This window comes from Grus americana, chromosome 36 (assembly GCF_028858705.1).
Source record: "Grus americana isolate bGruAme1 chromosome 36, bGruAme1.mat, whole genome shotgun sequence".
Classification (NCBI taxonomy): Eukaryota; Metazoa; Chordata; class Aves; order Gruiformes; family Gruidae; genus Grus; species Grus americana.
Window position 1 is genome coordinate 240,729 of NC_072887.1, and position 18,607 is coordinate 259,335.

At 70.0% G+C, this 18,607-nt stretch overlaps 1 protein-coding gene across 1 annotated transcript in view; it reads left to right on the forward strand.

Annotated features, from left to right (window-relative positions):
• Window positions 1-1,647: 1,647 nt before the first annotated feature.
• SHANK1 (SH3 and multiple ankyrin repeat domains 1) overlaps window positions 1,648-18,607 on the forward strand; it is a 30,719-nt gene continuing 13,759 nt past the window's right edge. The window contains 13 exon segments of the mRNA XM_054808399.1: window positions 1,648-1,863; window positions 3,402-3,605; window positions 4,684-4,755; window positions 5,219-5,327; window positions 6,429-6,586; window positions 7,361-7,528; window positions 9,105-9,221; window positions 9,479-9,556; window positions 10,205-10,271; window positions 11,213-11,486; window positions 12,317-12,483; window positions 13,084-13,197; window positions 14,215-14,290. Of these exon segments, the coding sequence (XP_054664374.1) occupies window positions 1,648-1,863; window positions 3,402-3,605; window positions 4,684-4,755; window positions 5,219-5,327; window positions 6,429-6,586; window positions 7,361-7,528; window positions 9,105-9,221; window positions 9,479-9,556; window positions 10,205-10,271; window positions 11,213-11,486; window positions 12,317-12,483; window positions 13,084-13,197; window positions 14,215-14,290 (1,820 nt within the window).

Consider the following 18,607-nt stretch of genomic DNA (forward strand, 5'->3'; position numbering starts at 1 on the left):
GGTGCCCACACATGCTCCCGTGCACACGTGCTTGCACGCACAAGCTCCCAGCGTGCACACCTGACCCCTGTGCGCGCGCACACGTATACTCCTCGTGCACGTGCACCCACCCCTCCCTGCTCCCCGTGCAGACACACTTACACGCGCACGTTCCAGGTGCACGTGCGTGTTCCCCTGCGCACACACGCTTGCACACACGTGCTCCTGGCACCCGCTCCTGCTCCCAATGTACACCCACGCTTGCACGTGTGCTTCTGGGGCCCACGCGTGCTCCCCGTGCACGCACGTGCAAACATGTGCATGTGCTCCCCGTGCACGCACCTGCTCACACACGTGCTTCACATGAATGCACACGTGTGCTCCCACCGCCCGCGCGTGCTCCCTGCCCACACCCACGCTTGCACACGCGCGTTCCCGGTGCCCACGTGCACTCCCTATGCGTGGACGTGCAAACACGCGCACGTGCTCCCTATGCGTGCGCACGCTCGCACGCCTGTGCTCCCCGTGCACATGCTCGCACACACGTGCTCCCCACGAATTCGCGCTTGCACGCCTCTCCTCCCGCCGCCCACGCATCCTCCCCGTGCGACACACGCTCGCGCACGCGTGCTCCCGCCGCCCGCGCGTGCTTCCCCACCCACATCCACTCTTGCACACGCGTGTTCCCGGCGCTCACACCCGCTCCCCCCCCCCCGTCCCCGTCCCAACTGGTTCAAGGGCGCCGAGCCGGGGCTGGCGTGTCCCCGCGTGTGTCCCCGCGTGTGTCCCCGTCGTGTCCTCGTGCCCCCCCGGGACACGCTCCACTTCCCCGCCGCCTGCTAAAAATAGCACGACCTGGCCCGGGCCGGCACGTGCACGAGCGTGCGAGGGGCGTGCGAGGGTTTGCACAGAAACCAGGAGTGGAGATTGCGGGGGGGGGTGGGGAGGGTGGTTTTGCACACGCGTGTGCGTGGTTGCAGCGTGACGGTGCGTGCGCGAGTGTGCGCGTGGTGGCACAGCCGGGTGTGTGCGTGTGCAAAAGTGTGTGTGCGGGGGGGGTGTCACCCGCTCACCCCCATCCAGTCGTGTGTTGGTGCGGGAAACTCGTGCACCCCCGCGTGTGTGCAAGCGTGTGCAAGTGCGAGGGGGCTGGGGGGGGGCGTGTCACCCACCTCCCCTCCCCCCCAGGCGTGTGATAGTGCAGCAAACCCTTGCACACCCATGCACCGGCCCGTGCATGCACGCACACGTGCAAGCACGTACACGCGTGTGCAAGCGTGTGGGTGCTGGGGGGGGTCCCCCCCTCCTCACGGGTGTCGCGCACTGGTGCAGCACGCCCTTGCACTCCTCCGTGCGTGCACGAGCGTGTACATAAGTGTGCAAGCGCGTGGGTGCGGGGGGGGGGGAGCGCCAGGGTGTGGTTTTGGGGGGGGGGGGGGGTCGCTGTCACACCCCCCCCCCCCCAGTCGTGTAACCGTGCGCCAAACCCTCGCACCGCCCATGTGCAAGCGTGCCCCTGCGTGTGCGAGCGTGCGGGGGGTTGGGGTGGGGGGGTTGGGGTGGGGGGGGGGTGTCGGGGGGGGGTGGGGTTTGGGTTTGGTTTTGGGGGGGGCGCGGGTGTGACCCCGTTGTGCCCCCCCGTGCCCCCAGCCGTGTGATGGTGGCACCATGCCGCGGACGCCGGCCTCCAGCGAGGAGGAGGAGGGTCGGGGTTCCGAGTACCCCGAGGGCGACTCGGATTCGGGGAGCTCCCGCGAGGGTCCCCCCGGTTCCAATCCCGGCCCCCCCCGTGCCCGAGGGCCCCCCCGCCCCCCCCCGGCTCCCGACGACGCCCACTTCAGCATGATGGTGTTCCGCATCGGCATCCCCGACCTGCACCAGACGGTGAGCGGGGGAACCCCCCAAAAAAAATAAATAAGGGGGGGCCCCCCCAAAAAAATAAGGGGGGGCTCCCAAAAAAATAAGGGGGGCTCCCAAAAAAATAAGAGGGGCCCCAAAAAATAAGGGGGGCTCCCCAAAAAAATAAGGGGGGGTCCCAAAAAAATAAGGGGGGCCCCCAAAAAATAAGGGGGGGCTCCCAAAAAATAAGGGGGGCTCCTCCCCCCAAAAAATAAGGGGGGCCCCCCAAAAAATAAGGGGGGCTCCTCCCCCCAAAAAATAAGGGGGCCCCCCAAAAAATAAGGGGGGCTCCTCCCCCCAAAAAATAAGGGGGGCCCCCCAAAAAATAAGAGGGGCCCCCAAAAAATAAGGGGGGCCCAAAAAAATAAGGGGGGCCTCCCCCAAAAAATAAGGGGGCCTCCCCCCAAAAATAAGGGGGGCCTCCCGCCCCCCCAAAAATAAGGGGGGATCCCCCAAAAAAAGGGGGGCCCCCCAAAAATAAGGGGGCCCCCCAAAAATAAGGGCCCCCCAAAAAAAAACATAAGGGGGGCCCCCAAAAAATAAGGAGGAGGGTCAAAAAAATTAAGGGGCGGCCCCCCCAAAAAATTAGGGAGGGGGCCCAAAAAATAAGGGGAAGGCCCCAAAAACTAAGGGGGGCCCCCCCTAAAATAAGGGGGGGCCCTAAAAAGATAATGGGGGGCCATGCAAAAATAAGGGGAGGGCCCCAAAAAATAAGGGGGTGGGGTCCCTGTCTTGGGGTCCCCCTGCCCCAACCCGGGGGGTATTGGGGGGGTCCCTGTTCTGTGCCCCCCCCTCCAGGCGTTTTGGGGGGGTCCCCATCCCCCTGCCCTCCCCCCCCCAGGACTATTTGGGGGGGTCCCTGTTCTCCTGCCCCCCCCCCCGGGATTTTAGGGGGGTCCCCCTGTTCCGCTGCTCCCCCCCAGGGCTATTGGGGGGGTCCCCATCGCCCTGCCCCCCCCAGGTGTATTGGGGGGTCCCCCGCCCCCATGCCAGGGCCATTGTGGGGGGGGTCCCCCTGCCCCCCAGGGGTTTTGGGGTGTCCCCCTGCCCCCCAGGAGTTTTGGGGTGCCCCCCGCCCCCATCCCAGGTCTATTGGGGGGGTCCCCCTGCCCCCATCCCAGGGGTTTTGGGGGGTCCCCCTGCCCCCATGCCAGGGACATTGGGGGTGCCCCCCCCCAGGGGTTTTTGGGGTGCCCCCCCGCCCCCATCCCAGGTCTCTATTGGGGGGGGGCCCTGCCCCCATGCCAGGGGTTTTGGGGGGTCCCCCTGCCCCCCCCAGGTGTATCGGGGGGGTCCCCCTGCCCCCATGCCAGGGGTTTTGGGGGCTCCCCCTGCCCCCCCCAGGTGTATCGGGGGGGTCCCCCCATCCCAGGGCCATTGTGGGGGGGGTCCCCCCGCCCCCCCCGGGTTTTGGGGGGGTCCCCCTGCCCCCATGCCAGGGACATTGGGGGTGCCCCCCCCCGGTGTTTTTGGGGTGCCCCCCGCCCCCATCCCTACACGTGTCCCCCCTCCCCCCCCCCCAGAAGTGCCTCCGCTTCGACCCGGGCGCGGCGGTGTGGGCGGCGAAGCAGCAGCTGCTGTGCGCGCTGACCGAGGGGCTCCACGACGGGCTCAACTACGGGCTCTTCCAGCCCGCCGCCGCCGGCCGCGACGCCAAGTTCCTGGACGAGGAGCGGCCCCTGCGCGACTACCCGCAGAGCTTCGAGCAGGGCGTGCCCTACCTGGAGGTGCGGGGGGCAGGGGAGCCAATGAGAGTCGAGCGGGGCGGGACCTACCGGGAGGTGGGCGGGGATAAGGGGGGTGAGCATCCATGGATGGTGCGGGGGGCGTGAGGGGGGAGCCAATGAGAGTCGAGCGGGGCGGGACCTACCGGGAGGTGGGCGGGGAGAGGGGCGGGGATAAGGGGGGTGAGCATCCATGTGTGGTGCGGGGGGCGTGAGGGGGGAGCCAATGAGAGTCGAGTGGGGCGGGACCTACCTGGAGGTGGGCGGGGTGAGGGGCGGGGCTAAGGGGTAGGGAGGCCATGTATGATGCGGGGGGGGTGATGGGGGAGCCAATGAGATTTGAGCAGGGCGGGACCTGAGGTGGGTGGGGTGAGGGGCGGGGATAAGGGGGGTGAGCATCCATGTATGGTGCGGGGGGGGGGGGTGTGATGGGGGAGCCAATGAGATTTGAGCAGGGCGGGACCTGAGGTGGGTGGGGTGAGGGGCGGGGATAAGGGATAGGGAGGCCGTGGATGGTGCAGGGGTGAGGGGGAGCCAATGAGAGTCGAGCGGGGCGGGACCTACCTAGAGGTGGGCGGGGTGAGGGGCGGGGCCAGGGGCGGGGTGTCCATGTATGGTGCGGGGGGGGGGGGGGGAGCCAATGAGATTTGAGCAGGGCGGGACCTACCCGGAGGTGGGCGGGGTTAAGGAGTGGGCGGGGCATCATGAGGGGTGCAGGGGCGATGGGGAGCCAATGAGCTTGGAGCAGGGCGGGTGCTACCACGAGGTGGGCGTGGCTAAGGGTGGGCGTGGCTAAGAGGGTGGGCGGGGCTAAGGGTGGGCGGGGCTAAGGGTGGGCGGGGCGTCCCTGTGGGGTGTGGGAGGGGCCCAAGAGCTTGGAGCAGGGCGGGTGCTACCTCGGGGTGGGCGGGACTAAGGGAGTGGGCGTGGTCAAACCGCGGGCGGGGTGAGCGGTTGGGTGTGGCCAAGTGATGGGCGGGGCCAGGGGCGGGGTTTCCCCAGCAGTGGGCGTGGCCTGGGAGTGGGCGTGTCCCCGTGCCGAGGGGCGTGTCCCCGCTCACCCCCCCCACCCCCCCCCCAGTTCCGCTACAAGACGCGGGTGTACAAACAGACCAACCTGGACGAGAAGCAGCTGGCCAAGCTGCACACCAAGGTGGGGCCGCCACGGCCACGCCCCCTGCTCCCACGCCACGCCCCCAGCTTCCCGGCCACGCCCCCTCTGTTTCCAGACCACGCCCCCAGCTTCCCGGCCACGCCCCCTCCATTTCCAGACCACGCCCACCGCTTCCCGGCCACTCCCCCTGCTCCACGGCCACGCCCCCGTCATACGCCACGCCCCCTGCTTCCTGGCCACGCCCACCGCCTCCCGGCCACGCCCCCCGCCGCACAGCCCCGCCCCCTCGGGCATTCCCATGCTGTCACTCTGCTGCCTGGCCCCGCCCCCAGCTGAGCGGCCCCGCCCCTGGCCCCGCCCACAGGGACCTGTTCTGTCTCCCCTGGGTCCCCATGCCCGCCCCCCTCCCCCGGGTCCCTGTGTCCCCCCCCCCGTGTCCCCCCCCGTGTCCCCCCCGTGTCCCCTGAGCTGTCCCCGTGTCCCCCCCCCCCCCGGTCCCCAGACGGGGCTGCGGAAGTTCCTGGACTACGTGCAGCACGGCTCGGCAGAGAAGGTCGCCCGGCTGCTGGACCGTGGCCTTGACCCCAACTACCACGACTCCGACTCGGGGGGTGAGACCCCCCCCCCCCCCAGCCTTGGGGACCCCCTGGGGTGGCCCTGGGGACCCCCCCGTGACCTTGGGGACCCCCCGCCCACCGTTCCTGGTGTCACACCCCGGGACCCCCCCCCCGTGACCTTGGGGACCCCCTGGGACCCTGGGGACCCCCCGGGACCCCCCAAAGCCCCTGGGGACGCCCCCACGTCCCCCCATGTCCCTGGTCCCCCCCATGACCCCGTGGGTGCCAGCGGGTGACGGGGTCCCCGTGTCCCTCCCGTGGGGTGCTGGTGGGTGCTGGGGTGTCCCTTGGGTCCTGGTGTCCCCCATGGGTGCCATTGGGTGCTGGGGTGTCCATTGGGTGCCATTGGGTGCCAGTGCCCCTCACGGTTGCCATCAGGTGCTGGGGGGTCCCTTGGGTGCCATTGGGTGCCAGTGTCCCCCTTGGGTGCCATTGGGTGCTGGGAGGTCCCTTGGGTGCCATTGGGTGCCATTGTCCCCCTTGGGTGCCGTTGGGTGCCAGTGCCCCCCGTGGGTGCCATTGGGTGCTGGGGGGTCCCTTGGGTCCTGGTGCCCTCCCACGGGTGCCATCGGGTGCTGGGGGGTCCCTTGGGTGCCATTGGGTGCCAGTGTCCCCCGTGGGTGCCATTGGGTGCTGGGGCGTCCCTTGGGTCCTGGTGCCCCTCACAGTTGCCATTGGGTGCTGGGGGGTCCCTTGGGTGCCATTGTCCCCCTTGGGTGCCGTTGGGTGCCAGTGTCCCCCGTGGGTGCCATTGGGTGCTGGGGGGTCCCTTGGGTCCTGGTGCCCCCCCACGGGTGCCATCCGGTGCTGGGGGGTCCCTTGGGTGCCATTGGGTGCTGGGGCATCCCTTGGGTCCTGGTGCCCCTCACAGTTGCCATTGGGTGCTGGGAGGTCCCTTGGGTGCCATTGGGTGCCATTGTCCCCCTTGGGTGCCGTTGGGTGCCAGTGCCCCCCGTGGGTGCCATTGGGTGCTGGGGGGTCCCTTGGGTCCTGGTGCCCCCCCACGGGTGCCATCGGGTGCTGGGGGGTCCCTTGGGTGCCGTTGGGTGCCGGCGCCCCCCGTGGGTGCCCCGGTGACGGGGTGGGTGCCCCCAGAGACGCCCCTGACGCTGGCGGCGCAGCGGGAGGGCCCGGGGGAGGTGGAGATCATCCGCCTGCTCTGCCTGGGGGGCGCCCACCTCGACTTCCGCGCCCGCGACGGGGCCACCGCGCTGCACCGCGCCGTCTGCACCCGCCGCTACCCCGCCCTGCTGGTAGGCACCCATGGGTGGGGGGGGCATCCACGCGTGCGGGTGGGCGCCTATGGGTGGGTGGGAGGGGGTTATGTGGGTGGGGAGGGGCACCCATGGGTGTGGGTGGGCGCCTATGGGTGGGTGTGGGCACCTATGGGGGGGTGGGCACCTATGGGTGGGTGGGAGGGGGTTATGTGGGTGGGGGTGGGCACCTATGGGCAGGGGGGGAGGGGGTTATGTGGGTGGGGGTGGGCACCTATGGGTGGGTGGGGTATGTGGGTGGGGAGGGGCACCCATGGGTGGGGGGGAGGCATCCATGCGTGCGGGTGGGCGCCTATGGGTGGGTGGGAGGGGGTTATGTGGGTGGGGAGGGGCACCCATGGGTGGGGGGGGGCATCCATGAGTGCAGGTGGGCACCTATGGGTGGGTGTGGACATCCATGGGTGGCATGGGTATTGGGTGCCATGGGTGCCATGGGTGCCACGGGTGCTGTGGGTGCTCTGGATGCCACGGGTGCTGTGAGTGCCATGGGTGCCGTGGGTGCTGTGGGTGCTGTGGGTGCTACAGGTGCCATGGGTGCTGTGGGTGTTATGGGTGCTGTGGGTGCCATGGATGCCATGGATGCCGTGGGTGCCGTGGGTGCCGTGGGTGCTGTGGGTGCCGTGGGTGCTGTGGGTGCCATGGGTGCTATGGGTGCCGTGGGTGCTGTGGGTGCCGTGGGTGCTGTGGGTGCCGTGGGTGCCCCAGGTGTTATGGGTGCCCCGGGTGCCACGGGTGCCGTGGGTGCCCCCGCAGGCGCTGCTGGACCTGGGGGGGTCCCCGAACTACAAGGACCGGCGGGGGCTGACGCCCCTGTACCACACGGCCATGGTGGGGGGCGACCCCCGGTGCTGCGAGCTGCTGCTGGCCCATCGCGCCCACATCGGCACCGTGGACGAGAACGGCTGGCAGGAGATCCACCAGGTGACGGCCACCGCGGCCACCGCGGCCACCACCACCGCCACTACCACAGCCACCACAGCCACCACCATGGCCACCACGGCCACCACCACAGCCACCACCATGGCCACCACGGCCACCACCACCATGGCCACCACCACCACCATGGCCACCACGGCCACCACCACAGCCACCACCACGGCCACCACGGCCACCATGGCCACCACCACCATGGCCACCACCACCATGGCCACCACCACCACCACAGCCACCACCACAGCCACCGCGGCCACCACCACGGCCACCATGGCCACCACGGCCACCACCACCACCACAGCCACCACCATGGCCACCACCACCACCACTGCCACCACCACTGCTCCCCTCCTCCCTGTCCCTGTGTCCCCCCCTGTGTCCCCCATGTCCCCCCCATGTCCCCCATGTCCCCCCCCCGTGTCCCACCCCCAGCCGCACCAGCCCATGTCCCCGTCCCCGCGCGTGTCCCCCTGCCCCCGTCCCCTTGTCCCCCACCACGTCCCCGTCCCCATCCCTGTCCCCAGGTGTGTCACCGTCCCCACGTCCCCACGTCCCCAGCAGTGTCCCCCTGTCCCCGGCCGTGTCACCATCCCTGTCCCCACCCCCAGCCGTGTCCCCAGCCCGTCCCCATCCCCCCGTCCCCATCCCCCCGTCCCCATCCCATGTCCCCCATCCCGTCCCCATCCTGTCCTTGTCCCCGCCCCCACCCCATCCCCCCGTCCCCATCCTGTCCCCCCTGTCCCCCTGTCCCCCCATCCCCACAGCTGTCCCCCCCCATCCCAGCAGTGTCCCCCCCCGTCCCCCCCCATCCCCATCCTGTCCCTGCCGGTGTCCCCCTGTCCCAGTGCTGTCCCCCCCCATCCCCCCCGTCCCCAACGGTGTCCCCCCCATCCCCATCCTGTCCCCCCTGTCCCCCCCATCCCAGCGGTGTCCCCGTTGTCCCCCCGTCCCAGCGCTGTCCCCCCCATCCCCATCCTGTCCCCCCTGGTGTCCCCCCCATCCCCATCCTGTCCCCCCCATCCCAGCGGTGTCCCCGTTGTCCCCCCATCCCCATCCTGTCCCCCCTGGTGTCCCCCTGTCCCAGCGCTGTCCCCCCCCATCCCCATCCTGTCCCTGCCGGTGTCCCCATGTCCCAGTGCTGTCCCCCCCCGTCCCCCCCGTCCCCAACGGTGTCCCCCCATCCCCATCCTGTCCCCCCGTCCCCCCCGTCCCAGCGCTGTCCCCCCTGGTGTCCCCCCATCCCAGCAGTGTCCCCCCCATCCCCATCCTGTCCCCCCCATCCCCATCCTGTCCCCCCTGGTGTCCCCCCCGTCCCCATCCTGTCCCCCCCATCCTGTCCCCAGCACTGTCCCCCCGTCCCAGCAGTGTCCCCCCATCCCAGCGCTGTCCCCCCCATCCCCATCCTGTCCCCCCCATCCTGTCCCCCCTGGTGTCCCCCCGTCCCCATCCTGTCCCCCCCATCCTGTCCCCATCCTGTCCCCCCTGGTGTCCCCCCCATCCCCATCCTGTCCCCCCCATCCTGTCCCCAGCGCTGTCCCCCCGTCCCAGCGCTGTCCCCCCCCAGGCGTGCCAGCACGGCCACTCGCAGCACCTCGAGCACCTCCTGTTCTACGGGGCCGAGGCGGCGGCACAGAACGCGTCGGGGAACACGGCCCTGCACATCTGCGCGCTCTACAACAAGGTGGGGCACGGGGGGACGCGGGGGGACGGGGGGACACGGGGACACGGGGGGACATGGGGGGCACGGGGGGGGGCACATGGGGGGGACATGGGGGGACACGAGGGGACACACAGGGAGACACGAGGGGACATGGGGGGGACATGGGGGGGACATGGGGGGGACAGGGGACATGGGGGGACATGGGGGGACATGGGGGGACACACAGGGACACACGGGGGGCACGGGGGGCCCAGCGGTGACGTGGCCGGTGTCCCCAGGAGAGCTGCGCCCGCATCCTGCTCTACCGCGGGGCCAACAAGGAGGTGAAGAACAACAGCGGGCAGACTCCCTTCCAGGTGGGGGGACGGGGGGGACAGGGGGGACAGGGGGGACGGGGGGACATGGGGGGACAGGGGGACATAGGGGGACAGGGGGACATAGGGGGGACGGGGGGGGACAGTGGGGACATGGGGACATAGGGGGACAGGGGGGGGACGGGGGGGGGGACGGGGGGACAGGGGGATGGGGGACAGGGGGACAGGAGGGGACGGGGGGACAGGGGGGGACATGGGGGGATGGGGGGGACGGGGGGACAGGGGGACAGGGGGGGATGGGGGGGGACAGGGGGGACGGGGGGGGACGGGGGGGACATGGGGGATGGGGGGGACAGGGGGACAGGAGGGGACGGGGGGACAGGGGGGGACAGGGGGATGGGAGGGGAACATGGGGACAGGGGGGCACAGGGGGGACACGGGGGGATGGGGGGGGGATGGGGGGGACATGGGGACATGGGGGGACATGGGGGGACAGGGGGGACGGGGGGACACGGGGGGACGGGGGGGGACAGAGAGGGGACATGGGGACAGACACCAATCCAGGTGGGATGGGGGGGACACATCAAGGGTGGGGACAGGTCCCAGCCGTGGGGGGACACACACCGTGGGGACCCCCCAAGTGAGCGTCCGTGTGTCCCCCCCGTGTCCCCCCCCCCGTGTCCCCCCCAGGTCGCCGTCATCGCTGGGAACTTCGAGCTGGGGGAGCTGATCAAGAACCACCGGGACTCGGACGTGGGTGCGTGGGGGGGCGGGGGCTGGGCTGGGGGGGCCATGGGGACAGGGGTGTGCTCACCCCCCAGCCCCCTGCACCCCCCTCCCCCCCCATCTCCCCTGCCCCCCCTGCACCCCCATATCCTCCATGGCCCCCCCACCCCCCCACTGACCCCCCCATCCCCCCTGCCCCCCCTTGCCCCCCGCCCCCCCCATATCCCCCCCGGCCCTCCCTGCCCCCCCACATCTCCCCCCCTGCCCCCCATATCCCCCCTACCCCCAAATTCCCCCCACCCCCCCATATCCCCCTGCCCCCCCGTACCCCCCCCTGCACCCCCATATCCCCCCTGCACCCCCATATCTCACCCCCACCCCCCATATCACCCCTCTGCCCCCCCATATCCCCCCTGCACCCCCAAATCCCCCCACCCCCCCCATATCCCCCCTGCCCCCCATATCTCCCCCTGCCCCCCCTGCACCCCCATATCTCACCCCCACCCCCACATCCCCCCTGCCCCCCATATCCGCCTCTGCACCCTCAAATCCCCCCCGCCCCCCATATCCCCCCACCCCCCCACATCCCCCCCCGCCCCCCCATATCCCCCCTGCCCCCCATATCTCCCCCTGCCCCCCCTGCACCCCCATATCTCACCCCCACCCCCACATCCCCCCTGCCCCCCATATCCCCCTGCACCCCCAAATCCCCCCACCCCCACATCTCACCCACATCCCCCCCCGCCCCCCATATCCCCCCTGCCCCCCATATCCCCCCTGCCCCCCCCTGCACCCCCACATCTCACCCCCACCCCCACATCCCCCCCACCCCCCCCATATCCCCCTGCCCCCCATATCCCCCCCACCCCCCCACATCCCCCCCACCCCCCCACATCCCCCTGCCCCCCCATATCCCCCCCGCCCCCCACATCCCCCTGCCCCCCCCGCCCCTCCCCCACTGACCCCCCCCAGTTCCGTTCCAGGAGAGCCCCCAGTTTGCGGGGCGCCGTCGGGAGGGGGTACGGGGGCTCCCCCTGCCCCCCCAGCGCCTGCTGCGCGCCAACAGCGACACGGGGGGCGCCCTGCCCGAGTGGGTGCTGCGCGGCCCCCCCGGCGCCCCCCCCGCCCCCCGCCCCCCCTCGGGCACCCTGCGCAGCGCCAGCAGCCCCCGCGGCGCCCGCGCCCGCTCCCCTTCCCGAGGGCGGCACCCCGAGGAACCCCGACGGCAGCCGCGGGGGAGACCCAGGTAGCGCCGCGCCCCGGGGTGGGGGGCACCCATGGGTGGGGGGGGGGGCTGGGATCTGTTGGGTAGGGGGGGTCTTGGGTGTCTGGGACCCTTGGGTGGGGGGCCCTTGGGTGCTTGGCATGGGTGGGGGTCTGGGATCTGGTGGGTGGGGGGGCCCTTGGGTGTCTGGGACCCTTGGGTGGGGGGCCCTTGGGTGTCTGGGACCCTTGGGTGGGGATCTGGGTGCCTGGGACCCCTTGGGTGTCTGGGACCCTTGGGTGGGGGTCTGGGTGCCTGGGACCCCTTGGGTGGGGGTCTGGGTGCCTGGGGATCTGGGTGATGAAGGGTGCTGGGGACCCATGGGTGGGGGATCTCTTGGGTGGGGGGGGCCCTTGGGTGCTTGGGACTCTTGGGTGGGGGTCTGGGTGCCTGGGGATCTGGGTGATGAGGGGTGCTGGGGACCCATGGGTGGGGGGATCCCTTGGGTGGGGGGGGGCCCTTGGGTGCTTGGGACCCTTGGGTGGGGATCTGGGTCCCATGGGTGGGGGTGCAGGTGCTGTGGGTGCCGGGGGGTCCCATGGGTGGGGGTCTGGCTCCCCATGGGTGGGGTCTGGGTGCCGTGGGTGGGGGTCTGGGTGCTGGGGGTCCCCATGGGTGGGGGGGACGCGGGTTCCATGGGTGCCGTGGCTGTGGGTGCTGGGGGTCCCATGGGTGGGGGTCTGGCTCCCCATGGGTGGGGGGGGTCTGGCTCCCCATGGGTGGGGGGGGGACGCGGGTTCCGCGGGTGCCGTGGCTCTGGGTGCCGGGGGGGTCCCGTGGGTGCCGGGTCCTCCCGGTCTGGGTGCCGGCAGCTCCAGCGGGCTGGGCCGGGAGCCGGGGGCCGGGGGCACCCTGAGCACCCGCGGGGTGAAGCGGAAGCTCTACTCGGCCGTGCCCGGCCGCACCTTCCTGGCCGTCAGACCCTACCAGGCCCAGGGCGAGGGCGAGCTCTCCCTCAGCAAGGGCGAGCGCATCAAGGGTGGGTGCTGGGGCACCCTTGGGTGGGGGGCTGGGGGCTCTGGGTGCCCTTGGGTGGGGGCTGGGGGCTCTGGGTGCCCTTGGGGGGGGGGGGCTGGGGGCTCCAGGGACCCTTGGGTGGGGGGCTGGGGGCTCGGAGGGGCATTGGGTGGGGGTCTGAGTGCTCCAGGGACCCTTGGGTGGGGGTCTGAGTGCTCCAGGGACCCTTGGGTGGGGGGCTGGGGGCTCTGGGTGCCCTTGGGTGGGGGTCTGGGTGGTTGGGTCCCTCTTTGGGTGGGGGTCTGGGTGCTCCAGGGACCCTTGGGTGGGGGTCTGGGTGCTTGGGTCCCTCTTTGGGATGGGATTTGGGTGCCCCAAACACCCGGGTCCACTTTTGGGGAGGGGGGGGGGCTGTGGGTCGCGCCGTGGGTCGCGCCGTGGGTCGTGCCATGGGGCAGACCCCCCCCTCCCCCCCCCCCCCAATCCCCAGGGGTGCTCAATGGGGCGGGTGGGGGTGGGGGGGAGCAGAGAAAGGGGGATTGATCGGGCGGGTTCGGGGCGGCCGTGGGTCGCGCCGTGGGGCAGAGCCCCCCCCCACCCCAGCCAGCCCCACTGCCGGCAGTGCTGAGCGTGGGCGAGGGGGGGTTCTGGGAGGGCCAAGCCCGCGGCCGCGTCGGCTGGTTCCCCTCCGACTGCGTGGAAGAGGTGCCCAGCCGCACCCCCGAGGGCAAGACGGGTACGTGGGGGGGGGCACCCCCCAACCTGCCCCACACCTGCCCCACAAGTGGGACCCCAACCCAGACCCCCAAGTGGGATCCCCAGCCTGCCCCCCAAGTGGGACCCCCCACCCCAGACCCCAAAGTGGGATCCCCAACACCTGCCCCCCAAGTGGGACCCCCCACTCCAGACCCCAAAGTGGGATCCCCAACACCTGCCCCACAAGTGGGACCCCAACCCAGACCCCAAAGTGGGATCCCCAACCTGCCCCCCAAGTGGGACCCCCCACCCCAGACCCCAAAGTGGGATCCCCAACACCTGCCCCACAAGTGGGACCCCAACCCAGACCCCAAAGTGGGATCCCCAACACCTGCCCCCCCAAGTGGGACCCCCCCAACCCAGACCCCAAAGTGGGATCCCCAACCTGCCCCCCAAGTGGGACCCCCCAACCCAGACCCCAAAGTGGGACCCCCCACCTGCCCCCCAAGTGGGACCCCCACCCCAGACCCCAAAGTGGGATCCCCAACACCTGCCCCCCAAGTGGGACCCCCAACCCAGACCCCCAAGTGGGATCCCCAACCTGCCCCCCAAGTGGGACCCCCAACCCAGACCCCCAAGTCAGACCCACAGCCGAGGATGGGGTGTAAAAATTAGACCCCCCCCCCAAGAGGGCACCCCAAAACTCAGACCCACAAGTGGGACCCACAGCCCATGGGGGGGTACCCCAAAACGTGGACACCCCCCGCATTGAGACCCCCCCCCCCAAGGTGAAACCCAGTGCACCTCCCCCCCCCAAGTGAGGACCCCCCCAACCCAGCACCCCCCAAGTGGGACCCCCAACCCAGACCCCTAAATGAGGGGGGACCCCTCCCCCAAGTGGGACCCACAGCCTGCGGGTGGGGAACCCCAAACCCAGCCCTCCAAGTGGGACCCACAGCCTGGGGGGGAGGGGGGGGGCCCACAACCCCACAGCGGGTCCCCCCAAAGCCCCGCCCCCCCCCCCGGCCCCCCGGGACCCCCATGTCGGTGCCCCCAGAGAGCCGCAGCGACAAGGCCAAGCGTCTCTTCCGCCATTACACCGTCGGCTCCTACGACAGCTTCGACGCCCCCAGGTGAGACACCCCCCCCCCAGCACCCCAAACCCCCCCCCCAGCACCCCGAAACCTCCCCGGACCCCCAACACCCCCCCCCAGAACCCCCAAACCCTTCCCAGACCCCTCTGACCCCCCCCAAACCCCCACCCCTCCCTGAGCACCCCAACCCCCCCAGCCCCTCATGAGCACCCCAAAACCCATTGAACCCCCCCAGCCCCCCAAATTCCTCCCGTAACCCAGCAACCCCCCAAAACCCCCCCAAAAGCCTGAGCTCCCCCCGAATCCCCCCCCAAAATGCCCCAAATCCCCCCAAAATGCCCCAAATCCCCCCCAAATCTCACACCCCCCCCAAAACCCCCAAATCCCTCCAAAATCCCCCCAAAATCCCCCCAAAACACCCCCTAAGGTCCCCCCCAAATCCCCTCCCCCCTCAGCCCCCCCTAAATCCCCCCTCCCCCACTCTCCCCTCCCCCCCCTTTCCCTGGGTCCCGTCCCCCCCCGGCTGTGGGGGAGGGGCACCCCCGGGGCCTGGCCCGGTTCAGCCCGTCCTTGCACACGCGTGTGTGTGTGTGTCCCACTCGTGTCCCCTCCCCGCCCCCCCCCCCGTGTCCTGTCCCCCTCCCCCCCCCCACGACCCACTTAGCGGCTTCGGGGCGCGGCAGCGGCTTCGGGGTGCTGGGGGGGCCGGGGGCACCCATGGGTGCTGCGGGACCCCCCGGCCGGCGCCATGGGGCCGGAGGAGGTGGGGTGAGTCGGGGGGGGGCGGAATTGGGGGGTGGAGGGGGGATCTATGGGGCAGTTGTGGGGCTGGGGGGGTTCTATGGGGCAGTTGCTTGTGGGGCTGGGGTAGTTATGGGGCTGGAGAGGTGTCTATGGGGCAGTTATGGGGCTGGAGGGGTTCTGTGGGGCAGCTGCTTATGGGGTTTTATGGGGCTGGGGGGGCAGTTGTGGGGCTGGGGAGGTGTCTATGGGGCAGTTGCTTGTGGGGCAGTTATGGGGCTTGGGGCATCTATGGGGCAGGTTGTGGGGCTGGGAGACCAGTTGTGGGGCTGGGGTGCTATGGGGCAGTTGGTTGTGGGGCTGAGGGGGACAGTTGTGGGGCTGGGGAGTTTATGGGACGGTAGCTTATGGGGCAGTTGTGGGGCTGGGGTGCTATGGGGCAGTTGGTTGTGGGGCAGCCGTGGGGCTGGGGGAATTGTTCAGCTTAGGGGAGTTATGGGGCAACTGCGCTATGGGGCAGCCAGGCTGGGAGGTCTGTGGGGCAGAGAGTTGGGGGGCTGGGGGGCAAATGTGGGGCTGGGGGCAAATGTGGGGCCGGGCAGAGGCTTATGGGGCAGCTGGGCTGCTATGGGGCAGTTGGGGGGCAGGTGGTCGTGGGGCAGTTGGGATCCTCGTGCGAGGCGTGCGAGCGGGGCGGTGTGCGACACGCGTGAGTGACCGTGTGCGTGTGCCCCACACGCGTGTGCTGCCCCGCGTCCCCGTGCGCGCCCTCGTGCAAAGCCCTGTGAGTCCTCGTGCAAACCCTCGTGTGAGCTGCCGCCGGGGGGGGGGGGGGCGGGACTGGTTTTGGGGTGCCACGGGGTGCTGGACTGGTTTGGACTGGGCTGTACTGGTGCTGCACTGGTGCTGTGCTGGGTGCTGGGGCTGTACTGGGCTGTACTGGAGCCGTACTGGGCTGCACTGGAGCCGTACTGGGCTGTACTGGTGCTGTGCTGGGCTGTACTGGAGCCATACTGGGCTATACTGGAGCCGTACTGGGCTGTACTGGGTGCTGGTGCTGTACTGGTGCTGCACTGGTGCTGTACCTGGCTGTACTGGTGCTCTACTGGAGCTGTACTGGTGCTGTACTGGGCTGTACTGGTGCTGCACTGGTGCTGTGCTGGGTGCTGGGGCTCTACTGGAGCTGTACTGGGCTGTACTGGGCTGTACTGGTGCTATACTGGTGCTCTACTGGAGCTGTACTGGGCTGTACTGGTGCTGCACTGGTGCTGTGCTGGGCTGTGCTGGTGCTGTACTGGTGCCCTACTGGGCTGTACTGGGTGTTGATGCTGGTGCTGTACTGGGCTGTACTGGAGCTGGAGCTGTACTGGTGCCCTACTGGTGCCATACTGGTGCCGTACTGGTGCTGAACTGGTGCTGAACTGGGTGCTGGTGCCCTACTGGTGCCATACTGGTGCCATACTGGTGCTGTACTGGGTGTTGATGCTGGAGCTGTCCGTGGTGCTGGAGCCGTACTGGTGCCGTACTGGTGCCATACTGGTGCCATACTGGTGCTGTACTGGGTGTTGATGCTGGAGCTGTCCGTGGTGCTGGAGCCGTACTGGTGCCGTACTGGTGCCGTACTGGTGCTGTACTGGTGCTGTACTGCTGTTGTACTGGGTGCTGGTGCTGTAGTGGTCTATACTGGTCCGTACTGGTCTGTACTGGTCTGTACTGGAGCTGCCTGGTGTGGTGCTGTCATGGGAGCAGCCGCTGCTGCAGTGGGGCTGGACTGGGGGTACTGGGATGTACTGGGATGTACTGGGGGTACTGGGGGTACTGGGGGTACTGGGATGTACTGGGACATACTGGGATGTACTGGGGGTACTGGGATCTACTGGGACGTACTGGGACGTACTGGGGGGTCCTGGGGCTACTGGGATGTACTGGGATGTACTGGGATCTACTGGGACGTACTGGGATGTACTGGGGGTACTGGGGGTACTGGGATCTACTGGGACGTACTGGGATGTACTGGGGGTACTGGGATGTACTGGGACGTACTGGGATGTACTGGGGGTACTGGGGGGTACTGGGATGTACTGGGATGTACTGGGACGTACTGGGATGTACTGGGGGTACTGGGATGTGCTGGTGGTACTGGTGGTACCGGTCCGTACTGGTCTGTACTGGTCCGTACTGGTGGTACCGGTCCGTACTGGTCCGTCCCGCTCCGTCCCGCCCCGCCCCCTCTCCCCTTTCCCATCGCGCTGCCGATGACGTCTCCCTCCCGCCGTTATGGCGTCACCGGCGGCAGCGCTGCCGCCCGCCCCTCCCCCTCCCCCTCCCCCCCCGGGTTTTTTTTTTTTTTTTTCCCCTCTCCCCTCCCCCACTGCCGTAACCGGGCCGTGACCGCTGTCCCGCGTGGGGGGGCCGTCTCCTCGCGGGGGTTGGTCCCCAGGACGGGGGGTGGGGGGTGGGGGGTGGGGGTGGGGGGTCCGGCCATGCCCATCCCCCCCCTGCAGCGCCATGGCCCGTTGGGGGCCCCCCCCGGCCCCTCCCCCCCCCCGCCGCCGCCCCTCCCCCCCTGTCTGCCAGCTGGCCCCTGCTGGGCCCCCCCCGCCGCAGCGTCTGGTACATCTACAGGTGAGGGGGAGGGGCGGGGGGAGGGGAGGGCAGGGACCCCCACCCACCCCCACCCCCACCCCCGCTCCCCAGCCCGCCCCTCCCCCCGCCGCCGCTGCCGCCGCGCGAGGTGTTTTTGTGTTTGTGTTTGTGCCCCCACCCCCCACCCCCCCCCGGGCATTGCGGGGGGCTCTGCCCGCCCCTCCCCCACCCCCCCACGCGTGTTCCCGCGGCCCCCGGGTCACTGCAGCGCCGGCAGCCCCTCCCCCCCTCCCCTCCCCCCCCCCCGCCGACCGCTGCAGGGGCCGCTGCCCCTCCCCCCCCGTGTGCGTGTGTCACGCGTGTGTGAGTGTCACGCGTGTGTGTGTGTCCCTGTGCGTGTGTGTCACGCGTGTGTCACGCGTGTGTGTCTGTCCCTGTGCGTGTGTCACGCGTGTGTGTCTGTCCCTGTGCGTGTCGCGTGTGTGTGTCACGCATGTGTGACCCCTGTGCGCATGTGACACGTGTGTGTGACCCCATGTGCGCGTGTGTGCGTGTGCATGTGACCCTGTGTGCGTGTCACGTGTGTGTGACCCCTGTGTGTGTGTGACCCCCTGTACACATGTGTCACGCGTGTGTGTGACCCCATGTGCGTGTGTGTGTGCGTGTGACCCCGTGTGCATGTCACACGTGTGTGTGACCCCCTGTGCGCGTATCACACATGTGTGACCCCGTGTGCATGTGTCACGTGTGTGTGTGTCCCTGTGCGCGTCACACGCATGTGTGTGACCCGTGTGCGTGCGTGTCCCTGGGCGCGCGTCACGCGTGTGTGTACGTGTGTGTAACCCCTGTGTGCGTGTGTGACCCCGTGCACGTGTGTCACGTGTGTGTGAGACCCCGCGTGCGTGTGTCACACGTGTGTGTGACCCCTGTGTGTGTGTGCGTGTGCGACCCCATGTGTGTTATGCGCGTGTGTGTGACCCCCGTGTGCGTGTGTGACCCCGTGTGTGTGTGTGACCTCGTGTGTGTGTC